The sequence below is a fragment of the Hippocampus comes genome, unplaced genomic scaffold (genome assembly GCF_001891065.2).
Source record: "Hippocampus comes isolate QL1 unplaced genomic scaffold, H_comes_QL1_v1.1 scaffold98, whole genome shotgun sequence".
In the NCBI taxonomy this organism is placed as follows: domain Eukaryota; kingdom Metazoa; phylum Chordata; class Actinopteri; order Syngnathiformes; family Syngnathidae; genus Hippocampus; species Hippocampus comes.
The window spans coordinates 189,028-212,549 of NW_017804832.1; the positions used below are offsets into that span (position 1 = coordinate 189,028).

The window sequence follows — 23,522 nt, forward strand, 5'->3', positions numbered from 1 at the left end:
TATATGAATGTGTGTGTGTGTGTGCGCGCGTGAGTGTGTGTGTGTGTGAGATTTGATAGTATCTCGATATATGGGCTTCAATCTAATTCATGAACTATACCTCTTAAAGCAGATCGATTTGATTTAGCTTCGATTCGATGCACTCACATATCAAATCAAAACCAATTTTCCAGTAGAAATCGATTTTCGTGACACTCATAAGATGTGGACATTGAAGAGGGGGGGTCGTTTGATGTTAAAACACGGATCCATCAAGTATCACACGCCATCTTGCCCAAAGTTGGGTTTCCCCCTTATGCAGAAGTGATCAAATAAGTTTCCTTATACTTGCAGAAAAGACAAAACTCATGGTGGGTCATGTTCTGTTGTGGTTAACATTCGTCGTCTTGGCCCTCTACAGCTCGGCAACAGTGACGCTTATCATTCAAAAGAAGGTAACTTACACTCCACAGTAAGTCGCTTTTGACGTTCTGACAGAACAATGACAGAACAAATACACAGTTTGTAACCTCATGTGTCTGTGTGGATTTCAGTATGGCCTTAACATATGCAACTGTAGACAAATCTACAAAAGTGACGAGGTCAGTTCTTTTCTGTTTTTACGTGTTTGTCATTTGGGAGCTTTCATGTGTGAATAATTCAGAGTAAAGGTTTTAAGGGGGAAAAAACAGAACAGGAAGCAATGTTTGTGTTACACCACCACTTGTTTTCACTAAGGCGACATTTGCAAGATGTTCACAGCGGCCGCGGCGATGGATAGAACAGGATGGTCGTGAGAAAATGTACAGGGGGGAGGGAAACGGGTGAGCAAGCATGACAGGCCGTGATTGCCCGACAGATTTTTAAGGTCTCGTTTGCCATAGGAGACCCAGAGCAGATGAGGAACCGAGTCGGTCAGAGTAAAACAGCGTGCATGCAACGAAAGATGACAGTATGTTAGTTTGACAAATCATAATGTGGAGGTGGTCTGTTGTGTGATGCTAAGCATATTTATTTCCCATGATCTCACACTCGCCGCCCATAGCTGTTCAAAAACTAAGCCACGTTTCATCCACCTACAAGTTATTGTTACAGTTTGTGGTTTTAAGTCTCAAAAATGCCCATTCATCATGGCATGCAAGTATTAAAGTGCCTAGTTGTGATAAAATGGCCCAGAGAACGCTGTCCAGCTTCAAGAAAACAGCAGCGCTAGCAATACTAAGCTAGCATTACTAAGCTAGCATTAGCACTGTAAACAAGCCGCTGTTTGCCACAGCCATTGTTAGCATGACTTCCAGTATTCGTAACATACTGTTACTCTCACACTCATCAGTTTGAAGTGTTTTCTTGGAGAGTCGGGACGGGGTGGACAATCAACTACAAATCAGAAAGTGTTAATGAATTTAACGTTGAACACAAATATTGCAAATTCCGTAACGCCTCTGAATCCTCGGCTGATCCAAGTTTCCTTGGTTGGCATGTTGTTGCTCTGCCAATTTGCCCATGCTGGTTTCTCATAAGTCAAATTACAGACAGAATATGGGGCCAAATAACTTTTTTTTTCCAAAGATTATTCTGTGAACATACTTTGGGTTTTTGTTTTAATTATTGCAAACTCCTTTATTGGGCAGTGTGTATGACAATAACAGGCTCTTTTGTAAGTTTTTAGTTTAGTTTTAGAGATGGAATTGTGAATTTGTTGACAGCGTTAACAAATATTTATGAATAAATTAAGTCATTTATTTCAAAGAGCAAATTCCAAACACTGACTCCAAAGCCGGGACCAGGCCCAGCAAGGGAGCTTCATTCAACTTTGTTGGTGCCAAATGTGTTCCCCGAGAGCCCCTCTCCAGCCTGTTTTAGATGTTTCATTTGAATCAAGTGTATTAGAAGACACCAAAAAAAAAAAAAAGGTCTGGAGATGGGCTCTCCGGTGTACATGTGACTTAAGCGCAATAAAACACACCTCATCACGCATTTATTTCCTTTGGCTGTGAAGCAGAAAAACACAAACAAAAGCAGGATATTCCGCGATGTGCTGCAAGAGATGCATCACAGACGGGACGTGAGGAGAAGCAAACAGACGGCGAAAAGAAACCCTGCGCCGCTTGAGGTACACTTTTCTTGTGTCAAGCATGTGAGTTATGCACACTATTCTAATGAGACTTTTTCATGCCATTCTGTTTCACAGGTGACAGCTGCCGAGTTAAATCGTGCACCTGATGACATTTATCAAAATGTGTAAGAAGGCGGCGCGTGCTGTACAGTATTTTTTGTTTTTTTGACCCCTATCGATCTGCATTGGACTGGAGACGAAAATAACACTGTACAATGCATTTCTAGGGCTGGGAGATGTCATGACAATTAGTGGATGTGGCAAGACAGAAAGTAGATAGACTTTCTAATTTCACTTTCATACACGAACATGACACCTTAATAGAGCAGTTGCAAAACATGGGAGCATTGGAGCCAGTCTGCCATTAACATAAAATGTCAGAGGAAGTCTCGTGTTTATATTTGATAATTGCTGAGGACAAAAGTTTTGTTTTCACTTCTCCTCAAATAGTTCCCTGGGAATGGAGACATAACATTTAAAGTTAAAGCTGGAAGCCAATGTTTCAATCGCATACCGTATTGGCCCGAATATAAGACGACCCTGATTATAAGACGACCCCCTTTTTTTCAAGACTCAAGTTTGAAAAAATACTTTTTGAACACCAAAATAATTTTTATACAGAAAATAATTACAGTACATCTGAAACAAATGATTATAACAATATATTTGAGAGAAAAAGCATGTTATTTTGCCTCATTCAAATCTAAAGTGCAATCACATTCGTAAATGAATGGCTTCTGGTTTTTGAAATGTAAATTACATCATAACTTCTCCTCAGCTGCTGGTTAACCTGGACGATCTTCGACCCATTTTTCTCCAGATTGTCACTACGTTTCTCCATTTTCTGTTATCTCTTCTATTATTTTCTTCTCTTTTCCTTCTGACCACTATTTTTTATTTTTCTTCTTCGTGCTACCGCTATTTTTATTTTTATTCTTCGTGGCAGGGGCTCACTTTGGCCTTGGGAGTCAAGTTCAACATTCGCTTCAATGATATCTGGCGCCATCTAGCGTCATGAATGGGTATAATGTCTAGACACCGAATATAAGACGACCCCCACCTTTTCAGTCTTATTTCAATGCAAAAAACACCGTCTTATATTCGGGCCAATACGGTATTTTGACTGTTCATTTGAAAAACCTCATACTTGTAGACTTCATTGTACCTATGTCAGCAGGAAGAGAGTGCCACTGTCGGGAGAAACGCAAGCAAAGACGTGAAGAGTAACCTATTTTTTAATAAAAGACTAAACCCAACTTGTGCTCGTCATTTGGCCGGACAGTTGATCATTCTACATGTCAAACAAGGCACATTACATTAGATTATCCAGTACGGAACCGCAATGGACTAAGTGTACGAGGCACACTGGGAAACCCTCATTAGGCACAACCAAGGCATAGAAAACAATAAAAACCAGCATTTGCTTACAGTCCTTATAAAAATGGAATCATTTCAAACATCGAAATACAGTAGTTGTTTAGTTGCATTTTTCTGAGATATACAGGTACAGTAAATGGATACGATTAATCATCTTATGGAAGGAAACACACACACACACACACACACACACACACACACACACACACACACACACACACACACACACACACACACACACACACACACACACACAAGCAACCGGCAGAACCTGTTGACTTGTTGTTGACATGCCCTAATTATATCGGCTGTTGAAAATCAAGATTTTCCCCGAACTGTGAAAAGGAAAGAACAAAAAAGGATTGAGCATGGAACGGATTAACGCCAAAAGTTTTTTTTTTTTTTTTTTGCCCTGACAGAAGGTGAAGCTGCCCACCAATATGAGCGAAACAGTGAATTAACCGTATCAAGAAATATCAAGCTGACGCTTGGGTACACTAACTAGCATGTGCTTGAATGCACAAAGTCGAAACCATTTGTATGGAAACGACCAAAGAAGCTTTCCAACAAATTGTTTCCTGTTTGTTTTCTGAGTCCGGCCTCTTTATTTGACTTTTATCATACAATGGTTAACTTCTCTTGGCGCTTGTATGACAGTCCGAAATGTTAAAATGTTACCTAAAACGCTGCCTGTACAGTCAAAGGTTTTAAGATGAGCTTGGAATGAAGGAATTCCGTTTACCTGATGTCCTGTTTTGAACTTAGAACAAATTGGAAGCCAGCGAGCATCAACGGAATGGTTTGGACTGCAAATCATAAGGCTCATTAATAAGCCAACTGGTTCAACTGTCACAAAAGTCAACAGACTTACCCTTTTATTTAGTTTTCTTCTCAAACATTTGATCTAACTCAAATGTTGGATATGTATCATTTTTAAGAGTCGCACATCTTCACAAGAAGATAAATGACAGGTTCCCCATCATTATAACCTGGGACGATCTTGAAAATACTCATTTACAATAGCCGGTGATCATCAATTCTCCGCGATTATTTGGCCAAATTGAGGAGAGCCCTCTTCCTCTGAATTGTTTCTAGCTGTCAATGTACTTGCTGTCCACAGTGTGACTGTTCCGAATGGAGAAGGGCCTCCAAGCCAGGACCTGAACGGCAGCCACGCACATGGGCACCACACACACCAAGTAGAACATGACGCTGTGGAGGCTCTCCAAGGCTCTGCAAAGGAGACAGGCTTCAATTTGTGCGCATGGTTAGTTATACACATTTGTAGCGTATTTTTCTGCGCTATAAGGTGCACCGTCAATGAATGGCCTATTTTAAAAAGGTTTTCGTATATAGGGCGCACTGCATTATAAGGCGCATAGAAGCTACAATCGTGGCTGCAGTTGCTATATGCATCCACTAGATGGAGCTACACTTAAGGGAATACAATACAGCTTTATTTATATAAAGCCTTCACAACCGCTGCAGCTGTAAAAAAAAAAAAAAAAAGCCATTAGAACTGGTCACAAACACGGACATGAAACGTAAGTACAAATGGCATTACAAAACAATAAATGAAAGGCTAAAGTTATGAAGACGAATTGATTCAACAAAAAGGAAAACAAACATCGTGGAATCACGTTCACAAGGAGCTAAATATCCTTCGAGGGGTTGCTTGGCTCCTTCTTCCTTCGTTTAGTCAGTAGTTGACTATGCTTTTAGTATTATCTGCGTTTCATTATGGCTGCGCAGATCTCACAAAGTAGCTATTTGAGTGTGTTGGGGAATGCAGATGTCACTTAGTGCACGGCAGAACCCTTTTAGGTTACAATTGGTTGCTGCTAATAATCACCACTACATGGCATCGGAACACACTAACAGGGAAACAACTCAATGGGGAATAGAAAGAGACTGTGACAACATATATAAGGCACATCGGATTATAGGGCGCACTGTCGGCTTTTGGGAAAATTGAATGCTTTTAGGTGCGCCTTATAGTGCAGGAAATACGGTCGTTGGAACATATACTTCGCCCACTGTGAATGCTCAAGTAAATCCATTATTAAATGGACACATAATTATACATAGTGTGGAATAATCAGATCATTTACAAGCACATTGTGTATTCTCAAAATCCTAATTTCAGCCTCTTGTCGTCTGTGCTCAAAAGGGAGATCGGTGTGTGTGAGGTCCTTTAAAAATTAACATTTCTTGGTGCTTGATCGTTTCATGGTCAACTGGACTGAACGTTTCTCAAAGGGCTTGCAACCTGCTCATTTGGTTTTGTACCGGATGTGATTTAGAAGTTTTAACTGTCAAGCTAAATAACTCCACCAGCATCTGAGAAAATTATACAAGCAAAATGAGCAGGACTTGTGTGAGAAATTTCAAGTCACTTGCTTTTATGGGCTGGGTTGTCAAAACTGTTCAATTTTTTGCTCAAACCCAAAGACCAAAGTTTGGAGACTTGTTTGAGAAATTTCCAGTCAAGTAGATTTAAGAAGTTCTTGGCCTTTAATAATTGTAACTTTCAGGTCGAATTGCATTGCCACCCTCTGGCAAAAATTCTACAGACATAATCTCATTTGTCGATGATATTTAGCTCGAGGGAGGGTCTTGTACTGCCAAATTTAACTATTTGTAACTCCACTGCCACTCCATCTGACCACAAAATGATTTTTTTTTGGAGAGGACGCTCACCGGTGTGAGAACTTTGGCCTTTAAATTGTGCATTTTTTTCTGCTATACAGCAGTAGCACATGCAGTGAAATTCTACAATTTCAAGTTTTTGATGACATTGACCTAGACTTGCGTGAGAAAACGCAGTACAATTTATAGCATGGAGTGTTTTCCGGTCAAACATTGTGAAATTTTCAGAAAGCCAACACTGCACATTCATCATTAAATACACAATAAACATAACTCGAGGGAGAATCACAATAACCACAAGCACTCTTATTAGCTTCAAGTGTTTGTTTAAAACTTGGAGGGGCAAGACGCTGTATTTACCTTGGATTTACGTCCCTTCCAGCATCCTTCAGTTGCTCATAGCCAAACTGGTTGAGAATGTTAATCACTAACATTGGGGCCAGAGACTGAGCAGGTTTGGTGAACAGGGCGTTGGTCCCAAACACCATTGACGAGATAGGGGCGCTGCAAACATACCATACCGATTGTCATTTGGAAACTGTGTAACTGCGAATGGAAGCATGTGCGGCCCGGTGGTGAGCGCATCGACCTCACGGTGCAGAGGTCATGGGTTCAATCCCAGCTCCGGCCTCCCTGTGTGGGGTTAGCATGTTCTCCCCGGGCCTGCGTTGGTTTTCTCCGGGTACTCCGGTCTCCTCCCACATCCAAAAACATGCATGGCAGGCTGATTGAACACTCCAAATTGTCCCTCGTGTGAGTGTGAGCGCGGATGGTTGTTCATCTCTGTGTGCCCTGCAATTGGCAATTGATTCAGGGTGCCCCCCACCTGTTGCCCGAAGACAGCTGGGATAGGCTCCAGCACGCCCCCCGACCCTTGTGAGGATGAAGCGGTTCAGAAAATGGATGGATGGATGGATGGATGGAAGCATGTCATCAAGTACAACACTTAACTGAGTTCACAAAACATGATGTAGAAAAAGTACTAGGGAGTAATTCAAAATCAATTTTGTAAAAAGTAGGAACTAAGTAAGTTAAAAAAATAAAAATAACTGAAAGTTAGAATGAATTCTAAATAAATTGGCCTGATAAAATAAACTGAAATTTGTATGCACCCATCAATTTTCTGATCCGATTATCCTCACAAGGGTCGCGGGTGTGGTGGAGCCGATCCCAGCCGTCTTTGTGCAGTTGGGGTACAACCTGAACTGGTCACCAGCCAATCGCAGGGCGCACTTAGACAAACAACAACCATTCACACCTCAGGACAATATAGTGTCCAATTAACCTCCTATACATGTTTTTGTAATATGGGAGGAAACCGGAGTACCCAGAGAAATCCCACGCAGGCATGGGGAGAACATGCAAACTCCACACACAAACGCCAAGCCCGGAATTGAACTCTGTACTGTGAGGCGGACGTTATAACCAGCTGTTCACTGGGCCGCCCCCGAAACAGTTTATTTGAATTTATATTAATTTATTAAAATTCCTTCATTACAAGTGGGACTAAATATTAGTAAACAAACAAAAGAAAAAAATTATAAATAAGTAGGGTTACATGGACCAGAAACTTTACACCCTTTTGAAAAGTGCAGCACTGTAAGTACAAGCGCATTACAAGAATGATAAATTGGTTAGTAAGTTCCACCAAAGCCAACATATTGGAGTTTTTATTTTAACTTTGCAAATCATTAACATATGGATTCCTCAAGGTAAACAATTACAGAAAAGAAGTCCGACAGAGATGGACCCAGGCCCTTTAAAACTGCGAGTTGCAACTTGACCATGGCAAATGATCCAATTTCGTCAATAATCAAATGCTCTTCCACTGTCACCACATTGATTGGTAGTGTGGAATGAGATTTTTTTTCCCTTGTCAAAATCATTACTTTTCAGGAAATCAAAACGATCTTGCTGTTAACCTGTATCACACTACCGGGCGCATAGCAGCCTCTTGTTTACCTGCGCTTGTATTTCTGCATGTCGGTGTCGATGATATCTGCGAGAGGCAAGCCGAACAGACTGAAGGTTGCTTGCACCATGACCCTGTCGAGAAGACGACAATTTATTAGCAAGTAAACATTTTCATGGATTTAAAAAAAAAAAAGGATTGAAAACTAGTCGACTCTCTTACATGCTCAGGGTGAGGAATAAAGCCAGAATTCGATAATTCTGAGCACCAAGCGCGAGCATAAAAGCCCCCATCAAGACCTCCAGGTAGAAGGTGTACAGGATGATTCTGTAGTAGCCAAGGCTGTGAAGAAGTCTGTCACAGCTCAACACCAACAACTGGGGTGGACGTAAAATTATCTTAAAATTAAAATAACACTCAGATATAAAAAAAAATTATCCTGTAAGCGCTTAAGCTCCAACCTGAGGACAAATGAATCCCGCGCCGTACATGATGCTCCTGGCCATTGGTGAAAGCATATCAGGAGGAATCAAGTGCTCGGCAAATATCAGAGTAAAATTACTGAAGAAGGCCAGCATAAAGACCTGGAAAAAGTTCATCAACACAAAGAGCCGGAAGTCCCTGTTGATGAGGATTTGCCACGTCAGCGTTTTCAGTGAGGGGGTCGAACACGTCGAGCGGTGTGAGGTGGGGTCGTCAAAATCGTCTGACGCTTTGTCGTCAAACTGGCTCTGGCTGCGGAAGCCCGTGTAGAGCATGCAGACGCAACTTATAATGGCGACGATCACGGCAAAGGCCTGAAAGGCTGGGAAGTCCTCCATGTTTTTGGACAGCATGCCACAGAAGAGCACGCTTGACGAACCCAGCATCGACGCCACCTGGGAAATCGCAAATAAACCATCAGGCACATGCCGGTTCCCGGTTTCAAGAAATACCTTCGTTTTAAAAAAGGGAAAGGCTAGGTTTTGAATAAAATGTAAATATGTGAATTTGCAAAGGAACAAGTGTGGAATTTCTCTGACATTGGCAAAATGTGTTTCAAGACGTTTTTCCTTCAACCAAAGCATCAATTGTCTCAAAATCACTATATCATGATATTGTCGCCCCCCGCCCCCAGTATATATACAGTATATCTACATACATATCATGAAAATATCATATCCCTCCACTGACTGTACCTGGTTGTACTTGATGAGTCTCAGTCGGTTCTGATGGTGGCTGGAAATCTCAGCGAACAGGGCACACTGAGCCAGCAGCACAAAAGTGAGCAAGCCATCGAAGGCGCATAATGCAACCATCAAGTGGACGGTGCATAGCCAGTCGCCAGGGGTGTAGGCTCGCCACGGGAACCAGGCGATGAGGAAGGCCAACGAGTAGAGGGGGGCACCGTACAGAATGGAGAGACGTCGCTGAGAGCAGCACGCCACCTTGGAATTGTCTTGCAGGTATCCGAAGAGGGGGTCGTTGATGGCGTTCCACAGCATGTAAACCACCTGTGGAAAGGCACAACGTATTTGGAATGCGATCGAGATAAACATATTGACACAAGGCGTGTATGCATATTGGCATTAATGCACTTGTGACACTCACTTGGGATTGGTGGAAAGCTCCCTCGGCTATCCGGTACTTGTTGAGGAAGAGCTTCACGTAATAGAAGTTGAATAGGTTGTTGATCATAATAGATCCCAAAGTGGTCATGGAATAAGCCAGAGCCACCGGGTTGAGCGCCAAGTTGACCGAATGTCGCGGCAGCTTCATAACGCCTCGCATACCTTTCGCTTCCGCGCCCAGGTAACACTCTCCAGTCCAAACTGTCAATTATCGGTGCGACTCACCTTTGATTCCGCATTGTTCAGTTTTTAGCGATACAAAGTACGGAAAGGTAACCGAAAGAGTGTAGTGCGTTCGTGGCTGGTTGTGTCAGGTGGTTCTTCCGCCCTTGTAGGGATTGTGAAGAAGCAACTTTGCATCTTGAACAACAATCATTTTCTCAAGAAGGCGGTACTTAAATTTGGCCTGCGTGTTGATTGGACGAAACTCATAGTTGTTTTACTCGGACTGGTCCTCACGAATACCGGAAACCGGAAGTTACAAACAACGTTTTATTTTAAAACTTGCACAACTTCTATAACTCACTAACTAGTTATGATTAAAATTTTGACTCGGGATTTTTTGTGGCTCTGGATTTTTTAAAATGTTTATTTTCTTGCGGCTGGCAAACTGTAAGAGTCAAAAAACACAAGGAGGCAGGGCTTAAACTAGCGTTGTTTCATCCTGATTGGTCCGTAAGAATACGGAAATAAGGCACTTTTCGGAAACAACTTTTAACTCATTCATCCCAAAGACATATTTATGTCTTTTCACACTCAACACGTTCAACCCCAGATACTTATTTTTTTCAATTTTTTTCAAGACTAGAATTGGCTGGTACTGAATGAAATTGAAATTATTAATTATGATTCAAATATATACCGTACTTTGATAACTTATTGTTCTCTCAAAAGAAAATGTGTCCCAGAGCGTAGTTTTCATGAAAATGTTGACTACATTTTATTCACGTTTGCGTCCCGATTGAGCCATATGAATACAGTACACGGAAACTATCTATCTATTCATCTATCGAGCGATCTAATTTTTGTAATTTACCATTTGTCCCCCGTAAAAATACTTTTGTGATATTTATTTTGACTGCTTTATATTTATAGTATAAAAGTTATTTTCTATCGGGTGCCACCTGGCGGCTGTTGGTATGTATTCGCGACATGCCACGTGGCTGTAGTCAACACAAGGGCGGATGTAACTGCGATGTAGTTTGGCAGTAGGGCGGGGAGAGAGCAGCTGGCAATTTCGGAACAACGTGAAGCCGAATAACACTTGAGGGGGCTCTTCGTTCTCGTCAGGTGCTGCGGCCGTCGCTCGTACAAATGCTAACTGAAGGGATTCTGGAGGACGATTTTGACAAAAATGGAGATGCGTGGTGCGCTCAACGGGACCTCGAGCACGGTAAGAGCTGTTGCACCCTACAACTCACCGTTTATTAAACTTTATTGAGTTAAGGTACACGTTGTAGTTTTTTTAGGGGGATAATAATCACGCGGGCCACCAAACAAAAATGTCACAAGGGGTGGATGCAGTACACCGGTTATAATTGTGTACCTTCTGCCATCTTGTGGAAAAGCAAAGCAAATTACAGTAAAATTGTTCGTCTTGACACTTTTCGTCGTTGGAATAAATAGTCCATTTTCAGGAAATTCCTCCGAATTTGAGTTAAGTGTTCCACGCTACCGGAGCAATAACCGCCGTGGTCAAAACAAAACAAAACTACAGGATTTCCTTAGATTTCACAATTTTACAGTACTTTTAGTTTATAGACGCTTTAAAGAGTTGAGAATTGTTGGTGGTGCGGATTAAGTGCATTCGCACAATTGGAGAAAATGTTTACTGCCAGCAAGAGTTGAACAAATTAATTTGGATGTTTTCTGTATTGTTTTTTTTTTTGTTGGATACGTGACAAATAAAGGGTTTATTAGATTATATGTAACATTACATAAAGTGGTTCAGATAATAAATGGGGGGATATGTTATTGTGGGTGTAGTAAGTGGACTGAATGATGTTGCACTTTCTTTTAGGAGGTGCTTATTTTTATGATATCACAGACTATACTAAACATTTTAATCCTCCCAGAGGATTTATGGTGTTGCATTAGTTGGATTTAGGTGATCTGACCAATGTACAGATTGAGAGGACTAGGCAGGCACATTTGTATTTAGAGCAGGGGTCAGGGCAAGTATCATTACATTTACATTATTAGGAGACATCTCGTTTGCATTGATTTAGCCATTTTAGTAAAAAAAAAATTTAAGACAAGAAATCCTTCATTAGTCTCGCAATGGAGAAATTCCCAATTCACAGCAGCAAAGTAGAAGAACAAAATATAGGAGCTGCTGGAAAGGCAGCCACTCTCGCGGCGCCATCTTGAAGTCAAAATAACAAAATAACGCAACACATAAGACACAGACGGTCGTGCAATCTTTTGAAATGTGTTTTTTTTTTTCGGGTTGTATTTATTAATCCCCTCAAATCACCGATTTATTTTAAATAATACGATGAAAATATTCATAAAATCAATCATGTTACATTGAAATTGTTTTGAATCAGTTTAAGTGTATGAAATGAATTGGCAAATTAAAGTATTTTCAGTTCTTATTTTAATGATATCAACAATTTCACATATATTGTGATCTGATCTCACTGCACAGTTTGATTTGGCGAAATGTACCATCTGTACTTTTATAGCAATAAATTACATATGTATTGCGCTTTTTTCCCTCAATACCTAAAGGTGCTTAACATTGGGGCACACCAACAAAGAAACTTGTTAAAATAAAAAACCTGAACCCTCAGTGGATATAAGAAGACTTCCCTCCATCGAAAGAGGAGCCACCGCTAGCTTGCAGGCTTGAGAAGGAGGCACATGTCCCAGCCAGCGAGTGTTAACCTCAGCGAGAAAGAGGTGAAAGTCCCCCCCGGGTTCCACCTTCGGTACTGTCAGCTTCATGGTCGAATGTTTCCCTATAAATCGCCTTCCCTTTCTTGCTTTTTAGCATGCTCTCTTTCATCTGTGTGACTACACAGCCTTCTTTATATTCAACATGGATCCCGCTCCCCAAAATGGCCTCCACATCCCACAATGCAATGCAGTCCCCAGAGTGTAGAGGACTGTATGAATAAAGCTAAAATGTTACACAGTGACGTGCTAACAAACACTTTGCTATTTTTTCGTGATCAAGTGTGTTGTCACTTATTTCACTTGTATTTTTTTTTAAATGTGGCCGTTAACCACAAAGTTTGGCCACCATTGACCCAGAGGATAAGACAGAATTTTCCCAAACTCTATAAAGACATTGAAAAGCATCCGCAGCGGCAAAGGAAATGGCGTCGCATGCCTTACATTCCACTGATTCATCCGTGAGTGGCAACAGGATGCGTGGTTGTTGTCCTCTGTTTTGACGGGTTCAAGTAGTATGTTTCCCCGTTTTTTTTTTGGGACAGATCTCCATTTGGCCGCCAAGCTCGGCAAAACACTCCTGGACCGCAACCGCGAGCTGGAGCAGGCGCTGCAGCAGATGTACTCCACCAACCAAGAGCATTTGCTGGAAATAGAGGTGACACACACAAACATAGGCGTGCGCACACAAAACTAAGCAATAAAACATGCTGATGTCATGGCACAGTCAAGGAACATTTCCACCCTTATTTGGTCTATTTTGGTCAGCGGTTCCATTGTCTCACATTTTGGTCTCGCATACCCACAAAGTCTCGAGAAAATGATTTGACTCCAAGTTGTCTGATGAGGCAAATCAAGGAAAAAGAGCGCTAATTTGTTTATGGCCGTGTGCGAGCTTCAGGATTTCTTTTTGGTTGCTATTGTAACCCTTATGTATCTCTCAAATGCTCATCCTTCACGAATGACCTTCTGAAGGCTTTGCGTACACGTGTGCACTTGAGCATGTTGGTGTGAGAAACCGAATCATTTCCTGTGCTGATGCTAAATTGTTGGGTAGAGCCAGAACAAAAAAACAAGATTTTTTTTGTGTGCAGCTTCTGAGCTTGAGGTTGAACCCTAACGGAATTGAACGCTAAACGCCTTCCCTGTGTTGTTCACCAGTATTTGGCCAAGCAAGTGGAGCTGCTGCGTCACATGAACGACCAGCATGCCAAAGTTTATGAGCAGCTGGACCTGTCCACCAAGGAGCTGGAGCGGGGCAACAAGAGGCTAGTGCAGGACGACCGCCTGGCCCAGAACAAGATCAACAGGTCAGGCTACCGCAATTTTATGAAGTCAGATACAGGAAGTGGGCGATATACAATCGATGACAAAAATTAAAACAATAAAACCACTCAAAAAAAATCCTCCAAAGTCATTAATCACGTTACAGTGATCCCTCGCTATATAGCGCTTCTTTTGTCGCGGCTTCAGTACATTGCAGTTCTTTTTTTCCCACAGTACTATATTGAGAAAAAAAATAGAGAATGACTCTGAGGTTTTGTACATGCCCGTACGCATGATTGTTTTCCCGGCTCAACGTCGTCAACGAATGGATTTATCCCATGAGCTGATTGGCTGCGCAACTTCGCAGCCCCGCCCAGCACCTTCCCTTGCGTCTCGTCACGCTGTTGACTCTCGTTCACCTGCCTCTCTCTGGCATACTTTCTTCTGCTGTGCTTGCCACGTACGCGGGGGGTGATTGGGCTTGCAGCACGCCTCTCTTCGTCCTCCTCATCAGTACCGATTGCCTCCGCAGTTTTTCACTTATCATGGCCAGGTCCCGGTCTCCATCAACCGCGATAAGTGAGGGAACACTGTACACTGATTTTCATTTCGTGAAATATAGCGTTCATTCATCAGTGAAATGAACAATAGTTTTGGAACACTACTCATTGTACTTTCTCTCTGTCTCTTTCCAGTCTGACCGAGTCCATCGATGGGCTTCAAACGCACATGGAGGGTCTGCAGAAGCAGGTGGAGGCGCTCACGTCTGCCCAGTCGGAGCGGAACAAACAAGAGCAGCGGCGCCACCTCAGCGCACAGAGCGTTTCCTGTCTTAAGGGGCTCTATGACTTGCACCAAGACAGGTGCAGTGAAGCGTAGTTTATCACCCTCGATGCTTTCCACACACACCCACCTTTCTCTCTGTTTTCACGACTCAGGTGTGTAGCTAATAGGCGACAAATAGAGGGACCACTGTCGCCGCAGGGATCCGTGTACGACCGAAACCGACGCCAAGACCCAGAAGAGGAACACGAGATCCTCCTCCGCTCAGTCCAAACTCTCCAGGCTCAGCTGGCAGCAGAAAAGATCCGTCGTGAGGCTGCGGAACGCGAGAGCGAGCTCACGGCCAACGACAAGGAAGGCCTGGAGCAGCGGCTCCACATGTTGGTGGGTTGCAGGACCAGGCAGATGGAGCTGGAGGCCCAAGTCGAGCAACTGAGACTCATGTGGCTCGCCGACTGCACGGCCAGGTGCATAAATCCCATTTCTTGCCAACATTCGATTTTATTTTGGGGGCCAGGGGGGCGCTGTGAATTTCCATGTCCATTTCAATTATCACCTGCTATGTTAATGTTGATGGAACACGTGTACAATTGAGTATCCACAAATTTGATTGGCTGGATCGATCAGCGGGTATTTAGCATTTCATTCAAAATCAGTCATCAGTTGATCAATGACGTTATTGACTGGATCTGCAAAATAAGACATCACAGCAAACACAAGCTCGCTGACGCCAGGCACGTTCTGTGCTGTCATCATTAATAATGCAAGGTTTCTATTTTTTTAAATATAAAAAAAAAATCTGTAAAAAATTTGTAATTATTTTGGGGAGTTGTTGGGGTTTCCATCCAATTTCCGTATATGAAATATTTATCAGCGTTTTTAGGAGAAGTTTCAGAATATATTATTATTATTTTTCCAATGCATTTCACTTGGCCTCAATGATAGGGAAATTTGGGGTATTTATGGGCTGGGACGGTCTCAGTCTTCCAAGAATAATGGGGGACAACTGCAAAGTAAATCAACACGTCCTGATTGCGTGAAGCCATGTGCAGACAACGAAACTGCAGAAGCATCAACACCAGGCAGGCAGCACAGAAATTAAAAGTAAAAATGTGTTTTATGTTTTTGTTTTTTTACACAGTAACACCCACCAACATAAGACAAAGATAATGGCATTCAAAATCAATTCATATCCCCCCCCCCAAAAAAAAAAATTGGCCAATTTGTTTGTTTCTGGCCAATTTTTCTGTCTGTTGTCTCGTTAAACAAATACTAAAGGAATAAGTAATGTAAAAACACTCAAATGTTCTAACTGTAATTCATAGCTCTAATGTTGTAAATGTTCAGGGACTAAAATATAAGTAATTTTATTCTTTACACATTTTTTAATGAATCGGAATTTTATTCTGCCAAATGATGGTTTTGGCATCTGCCTCAAAAAATCCATATCAGTGGGGCCATCAATCAAGCAAGGAACTGCAGACCGTTTTGGATACTGATTTTCTGTTTCTGTCGGATCCTTCCCAAAGCAGGAAGCCAGACCAACTACTTCTTCCTGACTCGGTGTTCTACACTTCAGACGATAAACTCGAAGCGGATATAGGCGAGTCTGAGGAGACGGGCGAGGAGACGGCTGAGGACCGGGAGAAGGACCGTCAGCAGCAGAGATCTAACAGCACAGCAAGCGCATCGGATGATCACGACAAGATGTGTGTAAGGCGAGCGGAGGTGGTGAAGCAGAGGGGCATCTTGCTGCTCAACGAGGTGGACGCGCAGTACAATGCGCTGCAGGTTCGTATCAGTTGCGAATGTGTTGACACAAAGTTGAAAGGCAAAGTTGAGCGCGGCCGGTTGTTCGTCTATGTGTGTGCCCTCCGATTGGCTGGCAACCAGTTCACGGTGTACCCCGCCTTCTGCCCGAAGACAGCTGGGTAGGCTCCCAGCACGCCCCGCCACCCTTGTGAGGATAAGCGGATGAGAAAATGGATGGATGGATGGATGGATCGGGATATTTCTAACTCGCTTTTTTTTTTCCTGAGGCCAAAGCAATAAAAGTACTGCTTTGCTGTCATATTGGTGCCAATGAACTATGTTGACGTGAGTCGAGGCACTTCATTTACACAAATGTACTGCGTTGCTGCCATCTTGTGGCATCTGGAAAGATACCAATAGACAATTGTAAAACATATTGAGGGTGCGAGTTACTTGTGGATTTTCATTCCTGGTGGTAAGGCACAGTCCCTATCCCCTGTAAACAAGACATCAACATGCTTGTGCTTTTAAGAGGCGGGGTCTGATGGGTGGCATGTGAAATCAGCCAGTCTTTGTGTAAGTACTGCGGCTGACAGCAGCTTCCGCTTGAGTGTGCTTACTGTGTATTAGTGCACTGCTGCTCTCCTTTCCCAACATGTGATGGCATAACAGTCAGGAAATATACTGTAAAAGTCCATAAAACGCATTTTGGAAACTCATTAGATTGAGCGAGTGTACCTAAAGAATTGGCCAGTGAAATACATGCATGTTTTTTTTAGGTGAAATATGACCAGCTGCTACAGCGGTGTCAGCAGGCGAGCGCGGGGCTCACTCACAAGTCCGTCCAGACATCCTGCAGTCCGTCCACGAGCGTTCGCCCTCGCTGCCGCCTCTCCGGCTTGGCGAGACAACCCTCGCTGGTGTCTGAGGAGCCAGAGTACAAAGTCCTCTTTAAGGAGATTTTCACCCGCATCCAGAAGACCAAAGAAGACCTGCACGAGAACAAACTTGTCAGCGACTCGTCCACCATGTGATTGTATCAGTCCTCATCCTGGAATGTTGTGCACTTTGTGTGCTTTTTCTTTGAAACTACCCTGGTGCTTAATGCTTATTGAACATTGTGCCAAGTTTCTATTCAAATGCTACTATGCTTTAGTCAGTAGTCAGCACTGATCCTTTTGTTTAGTCTTTTTTTCCCCTCAATTACTTGAATTATGGACAGTATTTAAAAAAAAAAAAAACATTTTTGAACCTACTTCCTATCAACTCCTCCAAAGGCCATATACTGTGTGTGTGTGTGTGTGTGTATATATATATATATATATATATATATATATCATAAACCTGACATAAAAAATATTATTACATATAATAAGAATTTGTTATAGTTTGTAACTTGTGGTGCTTGTTATAATAGTTCCACTGAGGTTTTATTTGATTTTATGTCTCCACACCGGATTTAGTCATCAAAAGTATTTCAATGCGTAGCTGCTAATCCGCAGGCATTACGATCATGCATAACGGTTTAAAGATGTGATGTGTGACTTACATGTAAAGAAATGTTGGAATGTTATAATAGGATCAAAAATTAGTTAGGCTGATTGTGATAATTATTGTAATGCTTTTTTGAAAGAGTGAAATACTTTGGAACAAGAACACAGCGCTTTGCACTTTTGTTATTTATTTTTGACGAATTCTGAGTTTATTTATGATTTTGTTGCTAGCTTGGAGAGTTGACCAATTGAAATGCTGACATTTCTGATTGAAAACATCCCAGATGTAAATAAAAAAACTTGATCACTCCTTTTGTCTGTTTAAAAAAAAAAAATTAATACACTTGGCTGGCAGTAGTTTTATGCCAAAATTAAATAAAACTTGTCAATAATTTTAATCTTATTGTGTCAAGAGAATGTGCTGTATTCATAATAAATAGAACCACGCGGGAATTATTTGACATCATAACCTCACGAAAACACATCCCCGTTTGCTTCAAATTTGAACAAATTGATTTTGCTGCCCTACGCTCCTTTTTATGGTGAGAAGTTGACAAAAAAAAGACAGACAAGCTCTTAAAATTCCCGATACTGTCGACATTTTTTGCAGTAAAATGGCGCCCTCCTTCGACAGCCTGTAAAAACACAGCGAAAGAAGCGCCCGAAACAAAACCCTCAGCTGTGTTTTTTTTAATGAGCAAAAAAAGGTCATTACAATCTACAGTCTTTGAGTGTTTCACTCGAAATTTGTACAAAATTGACAAGTCACAATTTTATTTATTTAAAGGGGCTAGTTGGCTCGGTTAAATTATTTTATTCAACGTATTTTTATTTGAATTAATTTAATAAAAATGTCACTGCGGGAATAAAATGTATGAATTAAATTCCAAATAAATTAAAATGTGAACAAAAAAAAAATCAAAGAATGACACATTTTCAAAAGGCTTTGAAAAAGATAAAAATGAAAACTCTAACTTACGTATGTTCAGGAAGCAAAACTGAAGCACTTGATCACATTAGACTGTGGCCACCGATGACGAATTTTATTGTGTGTACATTCGGTGAGCACACTTACAAACATGCGCGTTCAACAGTCACCTTCAAGCAATGGCTGTCTCCAGATTGTACAATGTTACTAGTCAGCCAGCGTGCTCCTTACACAGCATGCAGCTCAACAAGACTAGCAGCGGGGCCAGAGCCACCATCAGCAACAGCAGTACCACATGGGGTCTGTGCAGCCCGGGGGTCCAGTGGACGCCGGCAGAACCGGAGTGAGCCTGGCGGGATTTGAGGTACTGCTCCACACAATCCGCCAGGTTGTACGATTTGGGACAGTATCCAAGCTCTCTACGGGCCTTGTCTATCTTGAAGGTGTGGCTTACCGCTATGTTCCTCACCTGTGCACAATCAACACACACATAAGTCATGTGTACAGTCACGTTCGAATTTATTTTCCCACTGTGGCTCAGCGGCAGCTGAATGTTTTATTTACGGGGACTATCATCGATCGCGCTGACCGCTGGCAGCTGTCTGGCGGAATGAGCTGCAGGTGCGGTGGCGCAAGTTCAGCTTTGGTTTCGGCTTCATTACACATTCATGAGGACGACCTTTTGAGCCGTGACTGAACCTCTTTAAAATGGATGCCGAGTCTTCTCCCCTCCTTCCTGATCCCTCAGTGGGATTACTGCAAAGTTTATTACAAGTTTTCATGCAAGTTCATGTTTTAAAGCCTTAAAAAAAAACATGGCTGTAAAAAGTGGGGAAATTATTTCTGCTTGTATTTTCTTTGTCGACAGAGTCCTGGGCATTAAATGGGCATATTTTTAAAAATTGTGCCTATAATATAAATATGCACACAACATTTGTAGCCACAAAATACTGAATTTATGGAACAAAATAGATCAAAGGTGTGTAAAAAATACTTCATTGTGGCCACGAAATATACGGTACCTATTTCTGGTCACTGCGATGGCACTTTGGCTTGCGCCTACTTACTCCACCTCTTCATAACACCATTATGTCATATTTATCGTCAATAATATTCTACAAAAGTGCAACATACCAGCGCACAACTGTGCCAGTTCAGAATCAATATGTCGTAAATAACTTGAGAAAAATTTAAAATATTTCAATATAATACACCATATTCACAGAAATGCTCATTCTTAATTGTATTAATGGATTAAGAAAAACATTTATTGATTGATGTCCAATCAAAATGAATCCAGCAGAACTTGTGAGTGAAGAGAATGAACTGAGCAGATGTCGTAAATTATAGTCATGTAAGGTAGTAGCCGCTTCTGAAGGGACAGATGGGCAACCAGATATTTAGAATTGAGTTTTGGGGGGGAAGACATTTGCTTACAGATATGTAGAAAATGTTTGGTTGGGTTGTGTTCACAAATTGAAGCTATGATGGTAGAAACAACAGATAAAATGTGCCCTCTTTTCTCAAGTGTTCTGCCAACTTTAACACACCCCCAATGCCCATCACTCCATCTGCCATGTCATGTCTGGGTCTCGGGATTTCTCAAATCTAAGAAGGGCTTTACATAATTCAGGTAGTAAGGGAGGCAAGTGCGGGCAGAGTGCCTGATCGGAAAATACTCCCCTTAATGAAGTCTGTCGTCATTGTGGAGTGAAACACTTCAACAAGAATCTGGGCGGCCGCAGGTAATGTGAGCCCAGCATGGCCAGAAACACTTTCAACGAAGGAGTTGAGTAGAGTCACTTCATTAGATACATCTGCACAATCTAAGAGTGGGCGCCCTTTTGAGGTGTATGGATTTGACCCTTTCAGGGGCAGCGGTTACTGCAGTTGACAGCTTATCATGTTATCAGGTTACAGGGTGAATGAAAGGGTTAACAATACAGTACAGTTAAATGCCCCCAGAAGGTTCCAATTCTGTAAAATGCAGGTCTCAAACGTAAAACAAAACATAGCTTGATTATTTGACTGTGCATCATTTTTCATTCAACTGTTTTGCCTTGAGATATGAGTGACCCGACATAGTTTTTTTTTGAGATGCGAGCTGTCATTGGGCTGATTTAAAAATTTGAGATACAAGCGCTGTACTGTTTACAGCGGGCAGCAGCTTTGCAGATGATGAACAATTCTTCAAAAGAGGCCTCAAGCTGTTTGATGCCACCCCCAGTTGAAGTTCAGTCTCAAATTAAACATAAAACTAAGATACACATTGTAGAAAAACAAACAAACAAAAAATGTTAACAAACTTTGAAAGGCTACCGAATAGCATCTGCGTCAGGGTGTTATAACCTTCGACCCAACGAATATTTGAACAGGAACCGTAAACCAAAACACATAGACATTCTTCAAAAGAGGCCTCAAACTGTTTGATGCCACTCCCAGTTGAAGTTCAGTCTCAAACTAAACATAAAACTAAGATACACATTGTATAAAAACAAACAAACAAAAAATGCTAACAAACAATGCAAAAGAGCTTTAAAGGGCTATCGAACAGCATCTGTGTCAGGGTGTTATAACGTTCGACCCAACGGATATTTGAACAGGAACCGTAAACCAAAACACATAGACAGAAAATATAACAATATCAGAAGCATGTCTTATTTATCCTCTGCGTAGAAAGAGTACTATTACTGCAGCTTATTGAGGAGTGACCGTCTTGATGCAATCCTCCCTTTAATTATTTTATTACTGCATGTTTTCATAAAGTACAAGAATGGAGAGTGGTATTTTTCTCATTAAAGACACATTTTTGTTTTCATTTGGGGGGGGGGGGGGGCTGAAATGGATTTACGAGCGTCAACCCGGTTGTAATTTGATTTCAGAACCAGACTGCATATTTTGCTGCAATGAATACTGCTCAATTAAACTTAAAGAAAAGCTGCTCAGTTGTCATATGCTACTATAAAAATAAACACTGTTAAATTCATGCCAGTCAAAAGTGAGCATAATTTACCTTTGCAAAGGGAGATTTTTTTTTTTTTTTTGTATTGAATGTGATGAGATTGTGCGAGTGTACCAAACGAACTGGCCGGCGAGCGCATTTGCATACCTACTCTCTGTGTTGAGTTGAATTGTGTGAGTGGAAAGGAAACAAAAATATAGACATAATTACTTCACTTCTGGTGAACAAGAGAGGCACGTCAATCACAGGTCTCAAGAATATGTGCAAATACTCCACCAGGATGGCTGGAAAAAGAACGTCAGCTCGATGAATCCATGCACTCGATAAGAATTCTTAATGTGTTTTAATAGAAGCGATGTGCTACCTGCCGAATAGACAAGAGAAACAGGCAGGTTTATCAACGGCCGGCTGTAGCCCAATCTCTCAAACTGCAACAAAAAACAAGAAACCATAAGTCATCAATGCAATTCCATTAAAAAAAAAAGTGTGCACATTTTTAGATAAGTCTGAGAGCTTTTCTATTTCTGTTGTCGTCAACAGTGCGTCCTCCCAGCTGTGCTTTTGGGAAAATGGATTTTCAACAACAGGTTATTTTTAGCAAATATACACAAACACAAGAACATTGCGAATCTGTTGGTGACCATTTTCCCCTTCTGGTTTTATAATCGCAGCAGGGCTCAAAACAAGCTGCATTGGCCATACTCAAATAATTACCAAAATTATAATAATGGCGTGATTATGTATAAAAAAAAAAAAAACACTGGAAAGGCCAATTAGTGGCCCCTACATTGTCTGCACCATAGTGTAAATTGTCAAAGTCATTTTACAATATTTTGGGATGCCAAGAAAAAATAAATTTCGAACACACACACTGGTATTTTTTTTTAATTGATATTGTAACAAAAACTTCAACCAGATGAGTGAATAAGGAAGTGAAAGAAAAAAGACTGAATAAGAAATAACAACATGTGCTTTCAAAAATTGTGTTTTTTTTTCTTGTTTTCCAAAAAATATTGAAAAATGATTTTGGCTATTGTGCAATGTGGTCGACCACATGAAACATTGGAAAACATTTAGGAACTCACAAGAGGTGTTAACCACACAAAGAGGTTCACTGAAAGTCCATCGTTGATGAAATAGGCCTGTCCACTCTAGAAAAGAAGAAAAAAAAAAACACCAACAACTGTGAAGAAAGGATTTGGGACAGAATTTCCTGAAAGAACAAAGACACAATACGATTTGGTTTGATCTGATGCGGTGCGGTAAATGTAATATGACATGATGCAATATGACACGGTGTACTGTAATACTATGCAAGACCATGCAATCCAATGACATAACATAACATAACATTCAATATGCTGAGTGCATTGTTTTCCATTGCGATATTACATGCGGAGATGCCATAAAGTAATATTTGGACCCTTATGATCCGTGATGATCCTATCTTGTACGACGACCTAAATTACAATGTCATGTGATATGCCGCGATACGATACGATAAGACAATACCATACGATAACATCCATCCATCCATCCATTTTCTGATCCGCTTAATCCTCACAAGGGTCGCGGGGGGTGCTGAAGCCTATCCCAGCTGTCTTTGGGCAACAGGTGGGGGGCACCCTGAACTGGTTGCCAGTCGCAGGGCACACATAGATGAACAAGCATCCGCGTTCACACTCATACCGAGGGACAATTTGGAGTGCTCAATCAGCCTGCCATGCATGTTTATGGAATGTGGGAGGAAACCGGAGTACCCGGAGAAAACCCACGCAGGCACGGGTAGAATATGCA

General features: G+C 41.6%; 4 protein-coding genes across 6 annotated transcripts in view; 2 read left to right on the top strand and 2 right to left on the bottom strand.

The window, feature by feature from the left end:
* Positions 1–3,315, top strand: part of si:ch211-139g16.8 (uncharacterized) — a 4,262-nt gene extending 947 nt beyond the window's left edge. Inside the window, exons 3-8 of the mRNA XM_019868509.1 lie at positions 334–434; positions 534–581; positions 1,979–2,092; positions 2,171–2,220; positions 3,042–3,065; positions 3,249–3,315. Of these exons, the coding sequence (XP_019724068.1) occupies positions 334–434; positions 534–581; positions 1,979–2,092; positions 2,171–2,220; positions 3,042–3,065; positions 3,249–3,315 (404 nt within the window). The remainder of the gene's footprint in view (positions 1–333; positions 435–533; positions 582–1,978; positions 2,093–2,170; positions 2,221–3,041; positions 3,066–3,248) is intronic.
* Positions 3,313–10,093, bottom strand: mfsd13al (major facilitator superfamily domain containing 13a-like). 2 transcript variants are annotated; one of them, XM_019868812.1, is made up of 7 exons: positions 9,869–10,093; positions 9,212–9,526; positions 8,495–8,911; positions 8,256–8,410; positions 8,084–8,167; positions 6,482–6,625; positions 3,313–4,705 (listed from the first exon to the last, which is right to left on the bottom strand). In XM_019868812.1, exons 2-7 carry the CDS (start codon positions 9,515–9,517, stop codon positions 4,564–4,566), a joined length of 1,248 nt encoding a protein of 415 aa, XP_019724371.1. In that variant the 5' UTR covers positions 9,518–9,526; positions 9,869–10,093; the 3' UTR covers positions 3,313–4,563. The 2 variants fall into 2 exon arrangements, with proteins under 2 accessions (XP_019724371.1, XP_019724362.1); XM_019868803.1 differs by having other exon boundaries at positions 9,624–10,089.
* cdr2a (cerebellar degeneration-related protein 2a) lies at positions 4,666–17,623 on the top strand. Of its 2 annotated transcripts, none has more exons than XM_019868835.1 (8): positions 4,666–4,739; positions 10,934–11,036; positions 13,087–13,199; positions 13,703–13,851; positions 14,503–14,670; positions 14,746–15,057; positions 16,120–16,381; positions 17,122–17,623. In XM_019868835.1, the coding sequence occupies exons 1-8, from the start codon at positions 4,737–4,739 to the stop codon at positions 17,374–17,376; spliced, it is 1,365 nt and encodes a 454-aa protein (XP_019724394.1). In that variant the 5' UTR covers positions 4,666–4,736; the 3' UTR covers positions 17,377–17,623. The 2 variants fall into 2 exon arrangements, with proteins under 2 accessions (XP_019724394.1, XP_019724401.1); XM_019868842.1 differs by having other exon boundaries at positions 16,123–16,381.
* sdr42e2 (short chain dehydrogenase/reductase family 42E, member 2) overlaps positions 17,252–23,522 on the bottom strand; it is a 15,542-nt gene continuing 9,271 nt past the window's right edge. The window contains exons 9-13 of the mRNA XM_019868824.1: positions 22,811–22,876; positions 22,090–22,153; positions 21,936–22,009; positions 18,934–19,232; positions 17,252–17,334 (exon numbers count right to left, since the gene is read on the bottom strand). Of these exons, the coding sequence (XP_019724383.1) occupies positions 18,975–19,232; positions 21,936–22,009; positions 22,090–22,153; positions 22,811–22,876 (462 nt within the window). The 3' untranslated portion in view covers positions 17,252–17,334; positions 18,934–18,974. The remainder of the gene's footprint in view (positions 17,335–18,933; positions 19,233–21,935; positions 22,010–22,089; positions 22,154–22,810; positions 22,877–23,522) is intronic.